General features: G+C 61.0%; 1 protein-coding gene across 1 annotated transcript in view; it reads left to right on the forward strand.

The window, feature by feature from the left end:
* The window catches only part of ADAMTS7 (ADAM metallopeptidase with thrombospondin type 1 motif 7), a 46,076-nt gene that overhangs the window by 16,637 nt on the left and 6,988 nt on the right, over positions 1–22,451 (forward strand). The window contains exons 7-22 of the mRNA XM_021680463.2: positions 135–284; positions 1,438–1,581; positions 10,816–10,960; positions 11,557–11,649; positions 11,993–12,138; positions 13,283–13,452; positions 13,640–13,773; positions 14,635–14,755; positions 15,645–15,889; positions 16,104–16,245; positions 18,020–18,146; positions 18,504–18,717; positions 19,042–20,403; positions 21,274–21,426; positions 21,807–21,980; positions 22,072–22,218. Of these exons, the coding sequence (XP_021536138.2) occupies positions 135–284; positions 1,438–1,581; positions 10,816–10,960; positions 11,557–11,649; positions 11,993–12,138; positions 13,283–13,452; positions 13,640–13,773; positions 14,635–14,755; positions 15,645–15,889; positions 16,104–16,245; positions 18,020–18,146; positions 18,504–18,717; positions 19,042–20,403; positions 21,274–21,426; positions 21,807–21,980; positions 22,072–22,218 (3,667 nt within the window). The remainder of the gene's footprint in view (positions 1–134; positions 285–1,437; positions 1,582–10,815; positions 10,961–11,556; positions 11,650–11,992; positions 12,139–13,282; positions 13,453–13,639; positions 13,774–14,634; positions 14,756–15,644; positions 15,890–16,103; positions 16,246–18,019; positions 18,147–18,503; positions 18,718–19,041; positions 20,404–21,273; positions 21,427–21,806; positions 21,981–22,071; positions 22,219–22,451) is intronic.

The raw sequence follows: 22,451 nt of genomic DNA on the forward strand, positions 1-22,451 counted from the left end.
CCCCCCCCGTGGCCGCGGTGCCAGTGGGCTGTCTGGGTGGGAGGGGACGGCCTCCCTCCTCGCTCGCTCTGGGCTCAGCTGGGCCTGGCACCGGGCCAGTTCAGCCTGAGGCCCGCTTCTTTCTGCACGTGCAGGAAGGACCTGTGTGCGGCCATGAACCGGCCCTGCGAGACGCTGGGCCTGTCCCACGTGGCGGGCATGTGCCAGCCACACCGCAGCTGTAACATCAACGAGGACACGGGCCTGCCCCTGGCCTTCACCGTGGCCCATGAGCTTGGACACAGGTACTCCTGCTGCTGCCGCTCCACCAGCCCAGCTTCCCCTCCCCGCTGGGGGCACTGGGTCCCAGCGAAGGGAGTTCGCCCTGGCCTGGCCACATGCTGTCCCCGCACTGTCCCCACAGCCAGGCTGCTCTCCTGTCCGGTGGGGAGAGGCCCACCTGGGTACCCCTGGGGCTGGCCGGGGAGAGTCTTGTGTGAAATGGGGTTGACATGGCCAGAAGGTCAGCACGGGTCTTGAGCGGTCCCTCCACAGTGCTCTCCGTGCTTGCATTTTGACTCTTGGTCCCGCCACACCTGTATTCCCGATTGCTCTGTGACCCCAGGCAAGTGCCCTGCCCTCTCTGGACCTTTGTGTGCTCCCTGTTGGTCGAGGGGGTTGGATTCAGTGATGCTCACGGCTCCCTCCAGCTGGCCCACCTGCATGAGGCTCCAGGCTGTTCGGCTGGCCGATGGGGCAGCACCTCAGCCCTCCAGGCTCTGATGAGGGTGGCCCACAGCCGGGTCTGCCACTCAGAGGTTTGGGGGGTCATGGTTTACGTGCTCTGGGCTCCTTGAGTGACAGCCGCGCATGCAGGGTCTCGAAGCTGCCCGTGGTGGTAGAGCGAGCAAGCTGCCCCGAATCTGCCATTCCCTGGCTGTGTCCCCTCGGCCAGTTCCTGAGCCTCTCTGAGCCCCCCTGGGCAGTTCTGAGGACTGAGCAAGATAGGGTTTCTGCAAGGCCATAGCACAGCACTTGGCACGTTGTAAGTGCCAAGCAAATAGAATTTTTCTCGTCTCCTTCCCGAGGATGGCATCTTGAGAACTTTTCTGTGATAGGGCGGCTCAGACGCCCTTCACTCCGGTGCACAGCCTTGGGCCGAGGACCCGTGTCAGACCGTGCTGGGTGCCAGGGAGGGAGCAGGGGCTTCTGGACCCGCCGTGCCCCCTGGCCGGCCCCTGCAGGTGCCCACGAGGCTCAGGCAGGTGCCCTGGGAGGAGGACTCAGGGAGCACAGCAGTCCCACCCACATGTTAGGGAGGTGGAGGCTCCTGGAGGGGTTGACCTGCCTGAGGCCACCCAGTGGATGGGTGGATTCGTGCTGTGCAGGCCGGCGGGAAGGGGTGCGCTGGTGGCATCCCGCGGCTCACCCACCCCTGCGGCCTGTGTTCTCACACAGCTTTGGCATTCAGCATGACGGAAGCGGCAATGACTGCGAGCCCATTGGGAAACGGCCTTTCATCATGTCTCCACAGCTCCTGTACGACACCGCCCCCCTCACCTGGTCCCGCTGCAGCCGCGAGTACATCACCAGGTTCCTGGAGTAAGCCCTACCCTGGGTGGGAGGGGGGCTGCTGGAGTGGCATTCTGGTGCCAGATGGAGGGAAGCACGGAGGGCAGCAGGTGGAGCTTGGGGCCAGCAGGTGGATCTGGGGGCCAGCAGGTGAAGCTGGGGGCCAGCAGGTAGAGGGAAGCACGGAAGGTAGCAGATGGAGCTGGGAGCAGGTCCCCCTGGGCTGGAGGAGAGGCCATCTGAGCTGTGTCTCTGAGAGCCAGTAAGAGCTGACACGCAGAAGGGAGAGGGGTGGTGTTCCCATAGAGTAGCGGGGGCTGAGACACAAGGGAGCTGAGGGCTGTCGGGAAGGTGGGCACTGAGTGAGGCCTCAGGGATTATGGGTCCAGGATGGGGATGCAAACCTTGGGTTTGGGATGGGAAGGAAACCAGACAGGGCACAGGACTGGCCACATGGCCAGCAGAGTCCAGGGAAAACATGCCATTGAAGGTACCAAAACTTAAGTTTTTCCTTTCTTTCACATCCTCTTAATTTGTTACAGTGTTTTTTATTTGCTATCTAATGTTCTACGCAAAGAAAAATTTAAATTATTAGCACACGTTTTACTGTTGGCCTTTATCTTGTTCAGCGCCCCTATAAATGCAGCTGTAAGAGCACTGAACTCCTATGTGAGTCACCGAAATGCCACAATGCGTATTTCATAGCTGTTTACCAGAACAGTGGAAACCTGCACAAGAGTAACTTGCTGGGATTTATTTCCCTTCTTAACATGTGTGCATTCTGCCCACACTCCCCACCTTCGGCTTGCTAGCCAGTAAGCAAAGTCTGAAGGGAGAAGGGTCTGGGGGCCGCCGCACATCCCCTCCTGTCTCCTGTCCCAGTGTAGACTGGGGGCTTTCTAGGCCTGTCCTAACACTGGCCTGTGGGGTCATCCTGCTACCGATTTTAGAGGTGGTGCCTCTTTGTTTTGGTGGAGCACATTCTCAAGTAGCTTTCTGAGAAAAGGTGCGTGGAGGGGAGGGGTTTGCTTGTTCGAAAGCGTCTTTATTCTACCCTCACACCTGATTGGTAGTTGGATTTAATAATCAACTTCGAGCCGGAAGTCACTCTCCCTCAGCGTTTCAAAGGCTTTTTCCCATTGTCCTCTAGCTCCTAACATGGCCGCCGAGAAGTCCCATTCCAGTCTCATTCCCAGGCCTCTGTCTCTGGCCTCCTAAAACATCTGGAAGCTTTTCTTTCTCTTTTTCTCTCTCTTTTGGTGATTGGAAATTTTGCAATCATGTGCCTTGATCTGTTTTTATTTTGGAGGGTAGTTGGTGGATGCTTTTCTTTTTTTGTTTTACTTTAATTCCAGTATAGTTGATGTGCAGTGTAATATTAATTTCAGGTGTACAGTTCAGTGATTCGACACTTCCATACACCACCTGGCGCTCATCACCTGTCTCCCCCATCCCCCCCCACCTCCACTCTGGGGACCAGTAGGGTCACCCGTGTCTGGTTTGCCTCTCTCTCTTTCTCCCCCCCCTTTGTTCATCTGTTTTGTTTCTTAAATTCCACATATGAGTGAAGTCATACGGTATTTGTCTTTCTCTGACTGACTTATTTCGCTGAGCATAATACCCTCTAATCCCATCCATGTCATTGCAAATGGCAAGATTTCATTCTTTTTGATATCTGAGTAATATTCGATTGTATATACACCACATCTTTATCCATTCATCTATCGATGGGCACTTGGGCTGCTTCCATATCTTGGCCATTGTAGATAATGCAATAAACATAGGGGTGCATGTACCCCTTCATATTAGTATTTTTGTATGCTTTGGCTAAATACCTAGTAGTGCATTTGCTGGATCATAGGGTAGCTCTATATTTAACTTTTTAAGGAATCTCCATACTGTTTTCCAGAGCGGCTGCACCAGTTTGCATTCCCACCAATAGTGCAATAGAGTTCCCCTTTCTCCACATCCTTGCCAACATCTGTTGTTTCCTGACTTGTTAATTTTAGCCGTCATGACAGGTGTGAGATGATCTCTCATTGTAGTTGTGAATTGCATTTCCCTAATGATGAGTGATGTTGAGCATTTTTTCATGTGTCTGTTGGCCATCTGGATGTCTTCTTTGGAGAAATGTTTGTTCCTGTCTTCTGCCCATTTTTAGCTGGATTATTTGTTTTGGGTGTTGGGTTGTATCAGTTCTTTATGTATCTTGGATACTAACCCTTAATTGGATGTGTTGTTTGTAAATATCTTCTCCCATTCCGTAGGTCGCCTTTTAGTTTTGTTGATTATTTCCTTCATGGTGCAGAAACTTTATATTTTGATGTAGTCCCAATAGTTTATTATTTTTGCTTTTGTTTCCCTTACCTCAGGAGCCATATCTAGAAAAAAGTTGCTGAGGCCGATGTCAGAGAAATTACTGCCTATGTTCTCTTCTAGGATTTTTATGGTTTCATGTCTCATGTTTAGGTCCTTAATCCATTTTCAGTTTATTTTTGTGTATGGTGTAAGAAAGTGGTCCAGTTTCAATCTTCTGCATATGGCTGTCCCATTTTCCCAGCACTATTTATTAAAGATACTGTCTTTTTTCCATTGCATATTCTTACCTCCTTTGTCAAAGATTAATTGGCCATATAATTGTGGGTTTGTCTCTGGGCTTTTTGTCCTGTTCCATTGATCTATGTGTCGGTTTCTGTGCCGGAAACATAGTGTTTTGATTCCTACAGCTTTGTAGTATATCATGAAGTCCGGAATTGTGATGCCTCCAGCTTTGCTTTTCTCTTTCAAGCTTGCTTTGGCTGTTGGGGGACTTTTGTGGTTCCATGCAAATTGTTTTTTCTAACTCTGTGAAAAATCCTGTTGGTGTTTTGATCAGGATTGCATTAAATCTGTAGATTGCTTTAGGTAGTATGGACATTTCAGTAATTTTTGTTCTTCTAATCCATGAGTATGGAGTGTTTTTCCATTTCTTTGTGTCATCTTCAATTTTCTTCATCAATATTGTATAGTTTTCAGAGTGCAGATCTTTTTCCTCTTTGGTTAAGTTTATTCCTAGGTACTTTATTATCTTTGGTATGACTGTAAATGGGATTGTTTTCTTAGTTTCTCTTTTGCTGCTTCACTATTAGTGTATAGAGATGCAATGGATTTCTGTATGTTGAGTTTATATCCTGAGATTTAGTTTTTTGGTGGAATCTTGAGGGTTTTCTATATATAGTATCACATCATCTGCAAATAATGACAGTTTTACTTCTTCCTTGCCTATTTGGATGCCTCTTATTTATTCATTTTTCTTGTCTGATTGCTGTGGCTAGGACTTTCAATACTATGTTTTGTAAAAGTGTCAAGAACAGACATTTTTGGGCGCCTGGGTGGCTCAGTTGGTTAAATGACTGCCTTCAGCTCAGGTCATGATCCCAGAGTCCCGGGATTGAGTCCCGCATCGGGCTCCCTGCTCGGCATGGAGTCTGCTGCTCTGACTGTAACCCCTCTTGTGCTCACTCTCTCTCTCTCTCTCAAATAAATAAATACAATAAAATTAAAAAAAAAAAAGAATGGACATTTTTGTCTTCCTGATCTTAGAGGAAAAGCTCTCAGTGTTTTTTCATTGAGCATGATGTTGGCTGTGGATTTTTCGTATGTGGTATTATGTTGAGGTATCTTCCCTCTAATCTGAATCCACTTTGTTGAGGGTTTTTATCATGAATGGATGTTGTACTTTGTCAAATGGTTTTTCTGTGTTTTTTGAAAGGATCATATGGTTTTTATCTTTTCTCTTATTCATGTGATATATTGCATTGATTTTGTGAACCTTGTAACCCAGGAATAAACCCCACTTGATTATGGTGAATGATTTTTTAAATGTATTGTTGGATCCAGATTGATGGTATTTTATTGAGAATTTTTGCATCTATGTTCATGAGGGATATTGGCCTATAATTCTCTTTTTTAGTGGGGTCTTTGTCTGGTTTGGTATCAGGGTAATGCTGGCCTCATAGAATGAATTTGGAAGTTTCCTTCTTTTCTATTTTTTGGAATAGTTTGAGAAGAATAGTTGTTAACCCTTCTTTAAATGTTTGGCAGAATTCACCTGTGAAGTCATCTGATCCTGGACTTTTGTTTGTTGGGAGTTTTTGATTATTGATTCAGTTTCATTGCTGGTGATTGGTCTGTTTAAATTTTCTATTACTTTCTGATTTCTTTTTGGGAAGTTATATATTTCTAGGAATTTATCCATCTCTTCCGTGTTGTTCAATGTGTTGATATACAGTTTTCCATAATTATAATTCTTTGTATTTCTGTGGTATCAGTTATTTCTCATCTTTCATCTCTGATTTTGTTTGAGTCCTTTCTCTACTCTCTCTCTCTCTCTCTCATTGTTTTGATGAGTCCAGCTAATGATTTATCAATTTTGTTGATCTTTTCAAAGAACTAGCTCCTGGTTTCAGTGATCTGTTTTTTTTAGTTTCTATTTCATTTATTTCTGTTCTGATCATTATTCTTTCCTTCCTTCTGCTAGTTTGGGATTTTGTTTGTTCTTTTTCTGGCTCCTTCACATATAAGGTGGTTAGGTTGTCTCTTTGAGACTTTTTCTTGCTTCTTTAGACCTGGTGGATGCTTTTTCTCCAAAAACTCCTGTTCTTCCTGAACATGTTCTTGTGTCATTCGATAATTTCTATTTTTTCCTTCTGAAACTCTCAACATTCAGCTGTTCTTTTACCTTTTTTGTTTTTTTTTTTTTTTTTTTACTGGCTTTTATCTCTATTTTCTGGATGACATCCTTATGTTCACCCTTCTATTAAGTTTTTTCTACTATACTTTTAACTTCCTGAACTTCCTTATTCACTAAAGACTCCTTTTTATTATCATGTTTCCACAGTCGTGGTTTTCTCTCTTCTCTTCCTCAGGTTATTCCTTATATGGGTTAAACTTTTATGTTCTCTCCCTGCAATATCTTTTTTTCCTTAATTTACTTTTATTTATATTTTAAGATTTTATTTATTTATTTGAGTGAGGGAGAGAGAGCATGAGCAGGTGGAGGGGCAGAGGAAGAGGGAGAAGCAGGCCCCCCGCTGAGCAGGGAGCCCAACGTGGGGTTCCATCCCAGGCCCCCGGGATCATGACCCAAGCTGGAGGCAAGGTGCTTAACCGACTGAGCCACCCAGGGACCCTTTCAAGAGGTTTTTTGAGGATTATTATTTTTTAAAGATTTTTATTTAAGAGAGAGACAGAGTGAGAGAGAGAGAGCACAAGTGGGGGAGAGGGGCAGAGAGAGAGGGAGAAGCAGACTCCCCACTGAGCGGGGAGCCCTGATTTGGGGCTCCATCCCAGGACCCTGGGATCATGACCTGAGCCAAAGGCAGATGCTGAACCGACTGAGCCCCCCAGGCGCCCCCTTTCCTTAAAGGTTTTAAACCAGTTCGGCTTCCGGTCATACGCAGGAGGCAGCGCTGGGACACCAGTTGGGAGGCCTGTGGCTCGGACAGGTTTTTTGGAGTCTGTGCCAGGGGAGTGGCTGGGACCGGGCTGTGTCTTTGGACACGCTATCTATCTTCAGCTACCAGCACCTAGGGTCCTTTCTGGAGTGTTCTCTTTCCCCGGAGATACTCTCATCTTGCCCTGGGAGGGAAGCCTGGCACCCAGGTGGGGAAGGGGCTTGGGGGCTTCCCACCCTTCCCTGTGTAGGCTTATATTTGTCCCCTTCTCTGTAGGCCCCTCTGTAGGTGTCCCTAGGCCAGGTCCCCCGGTTCACCCTCTTCGGAGAGTGACCCCTGGCTCTCCGTAGGCAGGGAGGTGGCCATCACCTGGCCACACAGGGTTGGGGAGCAGAGGTGGGGTCTGATGTTTCCTGTCCTCCTGGCACCCTGGCCTCCATGGCTCCCTGGGCCCTAAGCCTGAGCCTTTCTAGGGTTCTGCTTCTGGGTGGTTTCTCCCTGTAGGACTTGGCTTTCAACTCTTACTGCCCCACTAGCTCAGCTCCCAATTGACCATCTGCTTTCCAGCTTCCAGAATTTTGCTGACGTTTGTCATCTGTCCTCATCACCTCCCCCTTTCCCTGCGTCCTTGTTTATTCTTCTGTCATCCTAGTGGGGTTCTGGGAGGGCGTGGAGCTCGGTCTGCCATGTTTTTCTAGAAGTCCCTCACTGTGGGTTTAAGTGGGGACATGAGCATGTCCCCTGCGGGTGTGAGCAGGGACTCTGGCCTCTGATGGTGGAGGGACGGCTGGGGGGCGGAGGGCAGAGGCAGAGAGGAGTTGTGGGTGATGGTTAGGGCCTGGACTCTGGCCCTGGCTTTTGCCCGTGTTGGCAGACACGTTCCATGGGGCTCCTGATGGGCCCGCCTCCCAGGTGGCTGTGAGTGTCCAGCCGTCGCCGACCAGATGGTTCGCATTCAGTGCTGAGTGCCTGTTATCACTACTTCTAAGCGGCGGATGAGATGGATCTGAACCAGCAGTAGCCTGGGCAAGTAGAACAGGCCTGGAAAAATCGCAAGGGCGTGTCTCCTACCCCAGATGGGGGCAGAGAAGAAGGGAATTGGGGGGAAGATGAGCCACCCCGCATCACCCCCAGGGCCTGTTCGCAGCTGTCCCCACCCAGGGAGCCACCCAGCACCCTGCCTCCAGGACACACACACACACACAGTCTCTGTGCCCTTGCAGCCGCTGGAATGCATGAGGGCCTTGGCTCCGGGCCTGGGGCGAGGGCGGGAAGATCAGACCAGAGCCTGAGCCGGCGGGGGGGTCACCGACAGGGGTCGTGTGAGGGCAAAGGCCAGAGAGAGGCAGGCCTGCAGCGGAGGGTGCTCTGGGGCCCAGGAAAGGGAGAAGGAGAGGGGGACCTCAGGTGGGAGGTGTGGTGCCAGTCTGTCCTATAGCCCCTCGCCCTCCATCTCCCTGCTGGGGGTAGGACGGGCTCCACCCAGACAGGGTCGGGATAGAATGAGCAGGACGCAGGGTCGGTGCCCAGTGGGGTCAGGTGTTCCCTGGGCTTGGGGGAGGCTCAGAGGCATGCACAGGCCACCTGGCTTTCCCTACGGGGCCGGAGGCTCCTGGGCCCCTGCAGAGAGCTCTGGGTGGGGGTCAGCAGTGTGAGGAGCCTGGCGGAGAGCCGGGCCGGAGGAAGGAAGGGCTGCCTGCTGCTGCCTGTGTGACTTTCCCGAGGAGATGCTGCTTGGGATGCCTCCACAGCTTGGGATCCCGCAGGCAGCCTCAGCCTCCGGTGACGAGGTCCCCCAGGGAGCGGGAGGGAGGGCCCCAGGCCGCCTGGCAGAGAGTAGAACGTGGGGTGCTGACTCCCCATCAGCACTTGGGCCTGAATATGGCCCTGATTCTGGTGGCGGGTCCTGCGCGGGTCCCCCAGTGCCCCCGACCTCTCACGCACATATGGGCTGGATCAGATAGGCTGGTGTCCCTCCAGCTGCCCGCCCACAGGACGTGACACATGGCAAGTTTCAGCCAGCTGACAAAGGCCAGAAGTGGCCCTGGGGCTGCTGGGGTGGCACGGAGGCCTGTCGGACTCAGAGCTGGAGGAGCCCCCAGCCTGGTCTGAGTCCGAGGGTGGGCGAGCCCTTCTACCCCTGTCTTGAATTGCAGGAAAGAAGGAGCCCCTGGGCCAGGTTGACACTGCCCCCCACCCTCCCCCCCAGCTAACACTTTGCCCCACGGGCCAGGCCAGCGGTCAGAACGCGTCTTTCTCTCTGCCAGGGCTCAGCTGCCATGGTTTTGAACTTACATTCGGGTGAAGTATTTGAGGTCAGGCTTATGGGTGGAGGGGAGGAGTCCTGCATTGGCGCCGCCCAGCAAGTGCGTATGCGTGGCCACTGGCTGCTGGGGCCTGGCATCAGATCCTGACCTCTAGTGCCTGGGTGTGACCCAGGGCGAGTGACGCTCTGCCTTGGGCCCTGCGTGTGTACGGAGAGGGAACGGGTGTTTGAGGAGCAACCGGGGACCTGGCCTATGATCACTCGGGGGCAGAGGGCTGGGTCCCATAGCTGCTTGTTTGCCAACACCCATTTTAGAGGGTCTGGTTTCCACTAGCATATGCGGTCCAGGTGATTTGGGGGGAGGGGTCCCCAGGGCCCTCAGCAGGAGTCTAGTCTCAGGGGCTGTGTTCCCTGAGCTCTGGGTGGTGCTGGGGGCCTCAGGAAGCCCCACAGACACCCATGCTGCCCTGGGCCCCACAGCTCCCCTCTGAAATCGGAACCCCAGGATCCCAGAGGCTGATGCCCGCACTGGCCCATGTGCTGGCCTGCTCCCCTTTTCTCCCAGCCTGTCCCCGTCCTGTGGCGTCTCCTCTGCGCCTCCCTGTCAGACCCCAGCACCCATCGCCTCTGCCCTTCTGACCCTATCAGGACCCTCTACTCATCTGGCCCCCCCACCTGCTACCAGCCCCCCTCAAGCACCCCAGACTGGAAAACTGGAGGGTTTCTGCCTCCCCCTACCCTGCCTGGCTGGGTGTCCTTGCTGCCCAGGTCAACTACCCGTCGCCCCCAGCCTCAGCTCTCTCCAGTTCCTGCTGCCCTGAGGAAGGTCCCCGGACACTTCTCCGACTCCTGCAGGACAGCAGTGAGCCCTGGGCTGCTTGGTCAACATGTGGGGCCTGGCCAGGGCAGTGGGATGGACACGGGCCCCCAGAGGCAGTAGCTGTGCATGAGGGGCCCGTGGAGAGACACACTGGCAGCAGTGGGCCCACGCGGGGCCTGGGACGCCCTCCGCTGGGCCCGTCTACATCCGCGCTCCCTGCACTGCCTGGTCGGTCTGGCGGAGGGCAGGCAGGGCTGTCCCCGGCCCTCCTGGGCTCTTGTCCCCCACAGAGACCCTAGATCTCAGCCCGGGGTGGGGCCCACAGAGGCTGGCTGCTATCGCGGCTGTGAGGTGATGCTCTCCAGGTCCCTGAGTGAGGTGGCGCCGGCCCCATGCCGGGGTGGAGGCTGCGGGAACTCGGGGCAGGGCCAGGGGCCCGCTGGGCGGTAGGGGAGGCTTCCGTCTCCGGGAGAGTTTTGGCGGTGGAGTGTGCAGAGCATTGCGGGTGGAGGGAGCGGCTTGTGCAGATGCGTGACCCTGGGGAGGGGCGTTGTTTGGCCGGCCAGAGTGCCTGGAGGTGAAGGGGACAAGCGGGAGCGCCCCAAATGCTAGGTAGGGGGTGGGCTGCGGTCTTCCTGCGGTTTAGTGCTCTGTGCCCTGCCCTGCCCTGCCCTCCCCTCCGAGGCCGCCCCGGTGGGTCTCTCAGGCTGCCCCCCTTGCCCTGTCCTGTGTGGTCTCTGCAGCCGAGGGTGGGGCCTGTGCTTGGATGACTCTCCCAGCAAGGATGTCATCGACTTCCCCTCCGTGCCGCCCGGGGTCCTCTACGACGTGGGCCACCAGTGCCGCCTCCAGTATGGGGCCTACTCTGCCTTCTGTGACGACATGGATGTGAGTGTGGGGTGCGTGTGGGGCGGGGGGCCGCCTCCCCAGCCTGCAGCGCCCGCTGGCCTGCGCTTGTCCCATACGTGGTGCCGGGGAGCCACCGTGGCCTGTGGCATCCACTGCGGCCTGGGCGGCCAGAGACCCAGGTCCGGGTTCCGGGTGGACCCTTTGCCGATTCTGGCTCTGGGCGAGCCCCTCACCTCCCAGGGCCGGGTTATAAAAGGCCAGACAAAACCTCTGCCGCATGGACCTGCGGGAGAGCGCCTGAAGGGAAGGCCATCGCCCTGTTACGGAGTCCCCAGGCTTGTGGGGGTGGGTGTGTTTTTAGGCAAGTGGGCGGGGCTGGGAGAGGTGTGGGTGGAGGCGGTCGGAGAGTGGGCGGGGCTTGTAGGAGTGGGCGGGGCTGAGGTGTGGGCGAGACTGGACACGCTCTGAGCGGCAGGCGCCAGGGCTGGGCACCCCCAGCACCACATGGTTGGGGGAAGATGGGAGGGGCCCGCTGGGAGTCCCATCTGCAACCCCACCCCACCCCACCCCCACCCCCCAGAGGCCCCGGGGGGGTGGGGGGGGTGAGAGTGCGGCCCGTGTCGTCCTCCTTGCAGAATGTGTGCCACACTCTTTGGTGCTCCGTGGGGACCACCTGTCACTCCAAGCTGGACGCAGCTGTGGATGGTACCAGGTGTGGGGAGAGCAAGGTAGGGGCGCCGCAGCCCCTGCTACAGAGGTGGGTGGGTGGGGGGGTGGGGAGAGGCCTGGCTCCTGTTGTGCCCGCGCTCTGGAGGCTGCCTTGTTCAGACCTACTCAGGCTGCTAGCAGAGCCCCAGCCCCTCCGGCCCTCTGCGCATCTGTAGAGCGGACATGGTGCAGCCAGCCTGTCTGCAGAAAGTCAGCACAGGGGCTCCGTTTTATGCCCTGCTCTGCCCCCCCCGGGGGGTCTGGGTCTTGGGTGACGAGGAGGGGGCCTCCTGACTCCTCGGTCCCACTGGGGCAGGGATGACTGGTGGGACTGGGTGGCATTTCCACCCCCGTCTGTCTTAGTGGTGTCTGAACGGGGAGTGTGTTCCTGTCGGCTTCCGGCCGGAGGCTGTGGACGGCGGCTGGTCGGGCTGGAGCGCCTGGTCTGTCTGCTCGCGGAGCTGTGGCGTGGGTGTGCAGAGTGCTGAGCGGCAGTGCACACAGCCCGTGTGAGTGTGGGTCTGGGGGCACCAGGGACAGGTGGGATTGGGCACCACCGTGGAGAGTCTGGCTCTGTCCCAGCCTCTTGTGCTCCGGAGCGTCCCCATAGAGACCATGCCCAGAGTATCCAGGGCCGCCTTGGGTCACTCGGAGGGGCATCCCGGAGGCAGGCGGAGTCCCTGGGGCTGGCCCCACTGCAGAGAGGGGAACAGCAAGGCCCAGCAGCTCAGGAACTGGCTGGAGGGAGGCAGGAGCTTAGACCCTGGACCTTAGGTGGATTAGGGTTCAAATTCCCTCTCCACCCCTCCTCCAGGTCTCAGTTTCCAGGGAAACCGTACTCTGGGGTGACTGCAGGGATCCCCCTAGCAGAGCTAAAGCATGAAAACCCGCAACTAGTCAGTGGAAAGGACTTAGTAAAGACTTATTTATTGGCACTGGATGCACCTGTGGGTCTGAGACGAGAGGGGACAGCTGTGTGCCCTGGGGCAAGTGACTTCAAGTCTGGGCCTCAGTTTCCCCACCTAAAAAGGGTGATCTGAAGGTTCAGGAGATGCTGAGCCAGAGGTAGTGCAGACCGAGGAGTCCCTGGCACCTTCGGACTAGCCCTCTTTGTGAGGCTGCCCTGGCAGGTGCAGGACTCAGAGCCAGCGCCGTCTAGGCCCTGTGCTCGGCAGTCTGTGGCCTGGGCTGGGTTGGGGGCAGGCACCCTGGCCCACATGAGGGTGGGGTTCAGGTGCTGTGCTTGCGGGTGCACCTCTCAGCCAGGCCAGGCTGGGGGGCTGCCACCAGGAACGAGCCTGCAGACACGTGGGGTCCTCGGGACCCTGGGTCTCCTGGGCCAGAGACGGGGCTGCCCCTTGGGCGGTGCCAAGGCTCGTCACAGGCTCCCAACAGCGCTCTGCAGGGGCAGCCCCATCCCTGTTTTACAAGCGAGCAGACTAGAGCCCAGACAGGGCTACACTGCAGGGTGGGGGCAGAGCCTGCTTCCTGCTGCCACCACCCGTAAGTCCTCACACGCAGGGAGAGGGTCTGTGCCAGAGCCAGAGGGCAGGTGGGCGTTGGAGTCTCCGGTCCGAGGGCCTGCTCCTGGACCCAGCTACGCAGTCGGCGCTCACTGTGCGCTCACTCAGCCCCACCCGGCTCTCCCCACAGGCCCAAGTACAAGGGCAAGTACTGTGTGGGCGAGCGGAGGCGTTTCCGCCTGTGCAACCTGCAGGCCTGCCCCCCCGGCCGCCCCTCCTTCCGCCACGTCCAGTGCAGCCACTTTGACGCCATGCTTTACAAGGGCCAGCTGCATACGTGGGTGCCTGTGGTCAACGACGGTGAGTCCTGCGCCCCTGGGACTCGGCAGCCCCGGGGCAGGGCCTGGGGCCCGAGGTTACCCACCCCAGCCCGGGGCCCCCCCCCCCCCCGCTCCCAGTGTGCAGCCTGGCGCAGAGCCAGCAGCCCGGGGGCCTCCCTGACTGCCGCCCTGCTTGTCCCTCACGGCTCCCCCGCTTGGGCCCCAAGTGAACCCCTGTGAGCTGCACTGCCGGCCCTCCAACGAGTACTTCGCTGAGAAGCTGCGGGACGCCGTGATCGACGGCACCCCCTGCTACCAGGGCCAGCCTGGCTACGACCTCTGCATCAACGGCATCTGCAAGGTGTGCCTGAGCCGGGGGACGGTCTCCCACGCCGCCCGCCCTGGGCCCCTCCCGGATCCCCTCTGGCCCCCACCCCCCCCAGGCTGTACCGCGGGCTTCCCAGCTCTGCCGTCCCGTCAGCAGAGACCCCCGCCCCTCCTGGCACGGGAGCTCCTCACAGGCGGGCCTCACACCCCAGCCTCTGCCCGTGGACCTTCTCACCCCCTCCCTGCCCACCGTCCAAGCCCCTGAGCCACGGCCTGCACTGCACAGCCCCCGCCAGGAAACCGGCGCCCGGGCGTGGCTCAGCGTCCTGCTGCGTGCATGACCCCAGGCCGCCGTTCCCTCTGTCCTGGAAAGGCAGGCCGGTCCTGCGTCCATTTTGCGGGTTCAGCGAGGTCACTGCGGAGACCGCGGGGCTCAGGCTCTGGCCGAGTGCGTGTGTGTTTGCCGGCAACACGTGCTCTTATTTCTAGCATCAGTGGTGGCCTCTCCTCCTGGCCCGTGTCCCCAGCCACTGTCCCCCGCTTGCAGTCCTGGGGTGTCGGGAAGCAGCAGGGAGGATCCCTTTTCTGGGAGACTCCTGTCCACCCTGGCGGGCGCCCCTGCCACACCCACGCCCCTGCGTGCTGTCCCTCTTCACAAAACTTGCCCTCTCGCGCCTCACAACCCCCGTCCCCCCAGCGTGGCTTTACAGCCAGACGGGCCGCCCCGATTCCCGTGGGGGTGGGGGAAGCATGCTCGGAGAGGTGGAGGGGCCGCCTGAGGTCGGGGGGCACGCCCGGGGGCAGGCCTGCAGCGAGGGCCCGCAGCCCGCCCGGAGCCCCCCCCCCCCGCCCTGCCGGACCCCGGCAGCTGGGGCCTGCCCCCCGTGTGTTCCAGAACGTGGGCTGTGACTTCGAGATTGACTCCGGCGCCGTCGAGGATCGCTGTGGCGTGTGCCACGGGAATGGCTCTACTTGCCACACTGTGAGCGGGACCTTCGAGGAGTCTGAGGGCCTGGGTACGGGCTGGGGCCCGGGCGGGGGTGCTCTTAACTTGGTGGCCCCGCCTGGCCCCCGGGGCTCCCGCCCGGGCCACCTGGCCTGGTCCTGGCAGGTGTCGGGGCAGCTGGCCCCGATGCGGAGACGTCGCAGGGGCGTCGTCCTGCCCAGGGACCTCGGGTGGGCCGATCGGGGGTGATTATGGGTGGCCCAGCCCTTGCAGAGGGCCACTCCCTCCTTGGGAGGCTTCAGAGGCCCCCAGGTCCACTGCCACACCCGCGGGTCTGTTTCGCATACATGGCTGGAGTGCTGACCGTGCTAGGTGAGGAGCTCCCAGTCTGACGGGGGGCTGAGAGCACTGTGGAAGGAGGTCCTGACCTGGGGAGGTCCGGTGGCCGGTTAGCTGCGTCCCGAGAGACTCGGGAGAGGGGTGAGGGGCCTTGCGCTGGGTGGGAAGAGGTGGCGGCGCGTCTCTGTCCGGGCACCGTGAGGGGGGGGCTGCCAGGACGCTCAGCCCCTGGAGCCCAGCCGGGCAAGTGACTTCGTCTCCCTGGGCCTCAGTCTCCCCATCTGTGAGATGGGGTGACAGGAGTACCCGCGTCCTAGGGTAAAGTGCGTGGAGTCCGTGAGAGGACAGAGAGGCTGGCCGCGACATCGGCGCCCCAGGGGAAGGGACCAGGCTGGTGACATGGACACCAGCCCGGGTCTCCAGGAGAGGGGTGAAGAGGCATGGGTCATGGTGGCAGGATTTGAGGAGCCCTCCTGAGGTTTAGGTGACCTAGGACGGGGGAAGCCTCTACCTTTTGGGGAGCTCAGAATCTTGACCTCGTGGTGGAATCTGCCATCAGCCGCCCAGGGTAGAAGGGGACAGCCAACCCCCTTACCCTCTGCCCCGCCCCTGACCCACAGGCTACGTGGACGTGGGGCTGATCCCGGCCGGCGCCCGCGAGATCCGCATCGAGGAGGTGGCTGAGGCCGCCAACTTCCTGGCCCTGCGCAGTGAGGACCCCGACAAGTACTTCCTGAACGGGGGCTGGACCATCCAGTGGAACGGGGACTACCAGGTGGCGGGCACCACCTTCACGTACGCGCGCACCGGCAACTGGGAGAACCTCACGTCCCCCGGTCCCACCGACGAGCCTGTCTGGATCCAGGTGCCCGCTTCCCGGGGCTCGGGTTGGGGAGCAGGGGCGGGGCCTCAGGGATCCGGCGGCCCCCCGTCCCACGGCAGGACACAGCCCCGGGGCCTCTGCCCCAGTGCAGCCCCAGGTCCCGGAGGGGGCTGGGTCGGCCCCTTGGGGGATGGCTGCCCTGGGTGGGTGGAGGGGACACGTGCTCACGGGGCCTCCATCCGCCTGCCCCCTCCAGCTGCTGTTCCAGGAGAGCAACCCCGGGGTGCGCTATGAGTACACCATCCACAGGGAGGCGGACGGCCCCGGCCCGGTCGAGCCACCCGAGTTCTCCTGGAGCTATGGGCCCTGGACCCAGTGCACGGTGACCTGTGGCTCAGGTGAGGGTGGGGCGGGCACAGCCGCTGCCCACCGGGGCCTGTATGTCTGGGCGGCGGTGTCTGGCGCCCTCCTCCAGCTCACTGCTGGTTGGGGAGCCGCCACGAGCTTGGACCCCCGTGGCCCCGGGTCTAGAGTGGGGCTGCCGAGAGCTGTGCCTCTCAGGTCCACGGGCAGGGACGTGGCCAGCACCGTGCCTGGCACATGGGGAATGCTCGCTGGGTCTCGGTGGCTGGCGTTCTGCCCCCAGAGAGGTGCCAGCTGGCCTCACACCTGTATCTCGGCTCCTCGCCGGAGAACTGACCCCTTTGTGCTCCCAGAGCTCGACCCGAGGCCCCTGTGGGCATGGGCTCCTTGCTTCCTCCAGCTCGTGCTGCGGACGGGCTGTGGAGCCTCCTCCCTGGGAGACCCAGAGCCTCCCGCTCAGGGAGGACGGAGCCAGGACGGCAGGCTTGTCCCCACCCCACCTCTGAGCCTCTGCGCCCAGTGGCCTGTAGGACACGCATGAGGACTTCACTAACTCTCCGTCCGGCCCCCCCCGCCCCTCAGTGTCCAGGGAGCTCGACATCAGGAATCTGGGACGGACACCTGAATGTTCCCGAAAATGCTCGTATGATGATAGGATGAAAACCCACCCCTGAACCTTGGCAGGAATCTTCAAAAGCTGTTAAAATATTCTGTGCCATATACGCATTTCTAAATTTACAAATGCGAAAGCAAATCTGGACAAACTAGAGGTTCGGGACTTGTCTTTCCACGAGGGGGGCCCCACAGGTGGATGGGTGAGGGGCGTGCTGAGCTGCGAGTGCGGCTCCTGGCTCATGCTGGCTGGCGCAGCCCGGGGCTGTTGGCCCCCAGCAGTAAGAATCCAAGCTGGCAGGATGGCCCCTAGGGACCCGGGACCTTGCTCCCATCACTGAGTCCCCCTCACACCTGTCGAGGTGGCCCCCTCCTGGCCTCCGTTGGTCCAGGCAGGAAGAAGGAGGGGCCAGGGGCTGACCCCTGGGGGAACTTGTGCCCTCTTTTCCCTAGAGGGACTGTGTCCCAGACCTCCCCCAGTGCACGGACACTACAGTGGGGGGTGTTTTCCCCAGGGCCCGTGGTTACCCTGCACAGAACCCAAATTCTGTTGGCGGGGAGGGAGGAGTGGATAGGAGATGGGAGGCTCAGGCGGAGGAGAGCCACTCTTCGGGGCTGTGAGGGAAGCAGGGGTGAAGGCAGAGCTGGAGACGGGGTGGGGGTACATGGGGAAGGTGCGGAGCATAGCTGTGCAAAGGCCCAGAGGCAGGAGGTGGCAGGGGGAGGGGAACAGTGATACAGGTAGCCTGGGCTCCGGGGCTGGAGAGGGACGTCTGCTGTGGGGGAGGGGGTCTGACGAGTTTCCCCGCTGCTCCCCTTTTTGAGCACGGACGCTGCTGGGAGGGGTGGTGCGCAGGCTGAGGCTGGATTTGCATGACCCCATGGTGGCCTCACTCCCTGGCGGCTTCGAGGGAGGTATCACTGTTACAGACGAAGACACTGAGGTTCAGAGAGGCCCAGTGAGCTGCCCAAGGCCTCCCAGCTGGGAAGCCAGGGGCTGGCCCCCGTGCCCCGAGCCTGCACACTCTGCTGCTCCAGGGCCAGAGGTGAAGGCCGGGAGGACAGCGAGGAGGGGGCGGGGAGGCCTTGCTCTGGGAGCTTCTAGCAGAGTGGGTGTGGCCTTGTGTTGGGGTGCAGCGCAGCTTGGGCGGGGGCACCCTAGGTGCCAGGCCCAGGCTGAGCCCCCGTGTTCCCCAGGGATGCAGAGGCAGAGTGTGCACTGCACCGAGCGACAGGCGGGGCCCGTGGACGAGAGACACTGTGACCCCCTGGGCCGGCCCGATGACCACCAGAGGAAGTGCAGCGAGGAGCCCTGCCCGGCCCGGTGAGCCCACCCTGATCGCTGCGCCCCCAGGCTCCTGACTCTGGGGCCCACAGAGGGGCAGACGAGCAGGGCAGGGCCTCTCTTTCCAAGGCCGAAGCCCCAGGCCCTGCTTGCCCCCGCCCCAGCCTGGGCCTGCTTCCCCCGCGCCCTGGCAGCCAGCACCAGCCTGGGGCGTCCCAGGGCGCATGTGCTTGGGTTCTCGGATGTGCTCGGGACTTGCCCAGCTGCCCCAGGAGTGAGGCTGGCAGGAACGCGGGGGACTGCGTCCCGTCCCTGGGCTTAGCCCTGACCCCGCTGCGCCCCCGAGTGCCCGCAGTCCGGCCAGCCCGGCGCTGACGCGGCCTGTGTGCCCCGCAGGTGGTGGACAGGGGAGTGGCAGCTGTGCTCTAGCTCCTGTGGGCCTGGGGGCCTCTCCCGCCGTGCTGTGCTCTGCGTCCGCAGCGTGGGGCTGGATGAGCAGAGCGCCCTGGAGCCCCCCGCCTGCGCCCACCTCCCCCGGCCCCCCGCCGAAACCCCTTGCAACCGCGATGTGCCCTGTCCGGCCACATGGGCCGTGGGGAACTGGTCTCAGGTGAGCGTCCGGACGGGAGGGGCCCGCCCCCCGCGCCCTCCACGCTCCCCGCGCCCCCCCGCGCCCCCCACACCCTCCGCGCCCCCGCCTCCGCCGTCGGTCTTGGGCTGTGGGGAGGTGGAGGCAGTGTTCAGAGAGCCCCTACTGCCGGGTACCACGGTGGGGGGAGGCTGGGGCACCCTGGCGAGCCGCCACCGCCACGGTCTGGAGCTGCACAGGGGAGACGGCTGGCGGAGGCCTCTCGTCGGACATCGGCAGGGCCAGGGAACCCACTCAGCTCCAGCCTCTCCTGGCCTGCGCCCCTCAGCCTGCTCTCCTCTGCAGTGCTCAGCGACGTGCGGGGAGGCCACTCAGCACCGAAGTGTCCTCTGCACCAACAACACCAGCATCCCCTGTGATGAGGCCCAGCGGCCGGCCCGCAGGGCAGCCTGCTCCCTGCCGCCCTGTCCTCGCGCCCTGGACCCCGAGGGCTCAGGCAGCGGCTCCTCCAGCCGCGAGCTCTTCAACGAGATCGACTTCATCCCCCCGCGCCTGGCCCCACAGCCTCTGCCCCCCTTGTCACCTGAGCTGGCCGGCATGGGCAATGCCATCGAGGAGGACCCTGAGCTGGGCCCGCCGGGGCCTGTGTTTGTTGACGATTTCTACTACGACTACAATTTCATTAACTTCCACGAGGACCTGTCCTATGGGCCCTTCGAGGAGCCCGACCCAGACCTGCCGGGCGCAGGGGACTGGATGCCCCCACCCCTGAGCGGTCCTGAGCCCCCCACAGGCATCCCCCTGCCAGCCTCAGAGCCTCCTGGCACTGAAAAGGAGGTGGCCCTGGGAGACGGGTCCCCTGCCCCTTGGCCCAGCCGGGCTGGCCTCTCTCCGGCCCTGCCCTCGGAGCAGGCCCCTGGGAACCCCCTGGTCAATTTCTTACCAGAGGAAGACGCCCCTGCCGGGGCCCCAGACTTGGGGCTCCCCAGCTGGCCCTGGTCCCCTGCTTCAGTCGGGGGCATGGAGACACCTGCTGCCCCTGGGAGCCAAAACAGGCTCCCGGGAGGGGGAACCAGCCAGAGCCGGCCGCCCCCTCCACGCTGGCAGGGGGCCAACGAGCTCTCCGAGGACGAGGAGGAAGCCTTAGACCCTAGAGCAACCGGCCTGCCTCAAGGACCCCGCCCCACGTTGCCCCCTTTGCCCTCCCTCAGCACCAGCCGCGCACCCCCCAGTCCTGACGCAGGAGATCTGTGGACGGCGGGGACTGTGGCCTGGGAACCTGCTCTGGAAGGTGGCCTGGGCCCTGTGGACACTGAGCTGTGGCCCCCAGTTGGGGGAGCTCCTTCCCCCCCTCCTCCCCCAGCTGCTCTGCCGGTGACCTGGGGTAGGGACAGCCCCCCGGAACTGGGCACTCCCACCCCTGCAGCCCCGTGGGACCTGCAGACCGCGGCTGTGCCAGGAACCGTCCTTCGGACGGGCCCCCCTGGCTTCGAGCACATGTTTCGGGAACCGGGCCCAGGACCTGTGGGCCAGCGGGGAGCCCCCGGCTTGGAGGTGCCCCCGAGCCCCGCGCCGCTGCCCACACCAGCTCGGGACGGTTCAGCCAACAGCAGCAGAGTCCCCGAGGCCCAGCCTCTGGAGCCCGGCCTGGCCAAGGACCTGCCACCTGCTGGGAATGCCACCTGGGAAGTGGGCAGCTGGAGTGAGGTAAGGGGCTGGGGTGTCCTCATCCGGAGACGGACCCTGCCTCCCAGACACGTGGGGATTCTGGGATTCAGGAACTGGCAGCCTGTGACCCCAAATCAGTCCTATTGCCCTCCATGTGCCCCTAGGGCATTCTGCCCTGTCAGCCTCAGGTTCCCATCTGAGCAGTAAGGTGGGGCGAGGGCCCATCTGCCGGTCTCTGGGGTCCCCATGCCTGAGCAGCACAGGGCTGCCGGGAAGGCGGGGCGGGCACAAACGGGGGGCAGCCAGGAGCACGTCCTTCCTACTCTGGCTTGCGTGCTTCCGGGCAGGGCCCTCCCCGGACAGCTGTGCTGGTGGGGAAGCCGCTTCTGTGGCCCCCCAGCCCAGCGGACTCCCCCGGGCTCAGCCTGGCTCTTCCAGGGGCTGCTCAGGCCCTTGTTGCCTGGCCTCCTCCCTACCCCCCATCATCAGCGGGTCCCCCCCCCCAGTCAGGGGCCAGCGAGGGTCTGAACTTGACGGACAGAGACTGACCGGCGCCCCCGCATTGTCCCTGGGGAAGTTGTGTTCAGACCCCTCATTCTGGGGTGGGGGGGACAGGCAGGAACTCAGCGAGGGATCCAGACTCCCTTCCTAGCTGATTGTGGGGAGCAGCGAGTCTGGGCAGGAGCTGGGCCACCGCCTTGTCCCGTGAGCAGGGACAGATGCTCGCGGAGGTGTTTGAGTTTTTGTCCTCTGTCTCCTTGGGAGGGGGGCGGAGGAGCCCATTCTGCAGATGGGGAAGGCGAGGCTCTGGCTCCAGCAGGGTCCCCGCCGCTCGATGGGCAGCACCTGGCCGTGGGGCTGGGGGTTGTGGGGACGTACCCGCCCTCACGCCTGTGCCCCGGCCCCCAGTGCTCCACCACCTGCGGGCTGGGTGCCGTGTGGAGGCCCGTGCACTGCAGCTCAGGCCGGGAGGAGGACTGCGTGCCCGCCGGCCGGCCCCAACCTGCCCGCCGCTGCCATCTGAGGCCCTGCGCCGCCTGGCACACGGGCAACTGGAGTAAGGTGCGTGGGGGCCTCGGGGTGCAAGCCGGGCCCGCCCGGCCCCCAGTGCAGGCTGGAGTGGGTGCTCTGCGCCGCTGTCCTTGGGCTCGTCCCGCTGCGTCCTCACCTCTCCCTGCTGTGAGCCCCTTGGCTGCTGGCCGCGTCCTTTTCTCTGTACCTGCCCTCCCCCCTGCCCGGGATTTCATCGTCCCCGCCGCTCTCTCGTTCCTCCCTGCCACCTGTCCCCTGCGGTGGCTGCCCCTGGCCCCGCGCCTGCGGCCCGAGGCTGGCCGGTTCTCCCAGGCGGGGGGGGTGGCAGGGGTCTGTCCGCTGCTGCCCAGCCACCCCTTGTGGGGCTGTGCACGTGTGGGGTCTGCTCACACTGTGCCCCTGGCCTGCAGTGCTCCCGCAGCTGTGGGGGAGGGTCCTCCGTGCGGGACGTGCAGTGCATGGACACACAGGACCTCCGGCCGCTGCGGCCCTTCCACTGCCAGCCGGGGCCTGCCATGCCACCCGCCCGCCGTCCCTGCGGGGTGCAGCCCTGCCTCAGCTGGTACATCTCTTCCTGGAGGGAGGTGAGGCCTGGGGGTCCTGGGATGGGGTGGGGGGTGTCCTCAGACCATGGCCGTGCCCCGACCCCTCTCCCTGCCCATCCCACCCTTCCAGTGCTCTGAGGCTTGCGGTGGGGGCGAGCAGCACCGTCTGGTGACCTGCCCGGAGCCGGGTCTCTGTGAGGAGGCGCTGAAACCCAACAGCACGCGGCCCTGCAACACGCACCCCTGTACACAGTGGGTGGTGGGGCCCTGGAGCCAGGTGAGCCAGCCTGCGGATGAGGGATGGGGACCACCGCTCAGCCCTCTGCTCCCTCAAGAGGGAATCGTCCTGTGCCCTGTGCCAGGCTCTCTGGTCGCTGCAAGTGCGGGGGCCGGCCAGACGAGGTCCCCACCTGCCCAAGCTCCGGCCTGCTGGGGAGATAGGGACGAGAGGAAACAGGCGGGTGCTGGGATGTCGGGGAAGGCCCTGGGTGGGGGGGGGGGGGGGGGGGG

This window comes from Neomonachus schauinslandi, chromosome 9 (genome assembly GCF_002201575.2).
Source record: "Neomonachus schauinslandi chromosome 9, ASM220157v2, whole genome shotgun sequence".
NCBI lineage: Eukaryota > Metazoa > Chordata > Mammalia > Carnivora > Phocidae > Neomonachus > Neomonachus schauinslandi.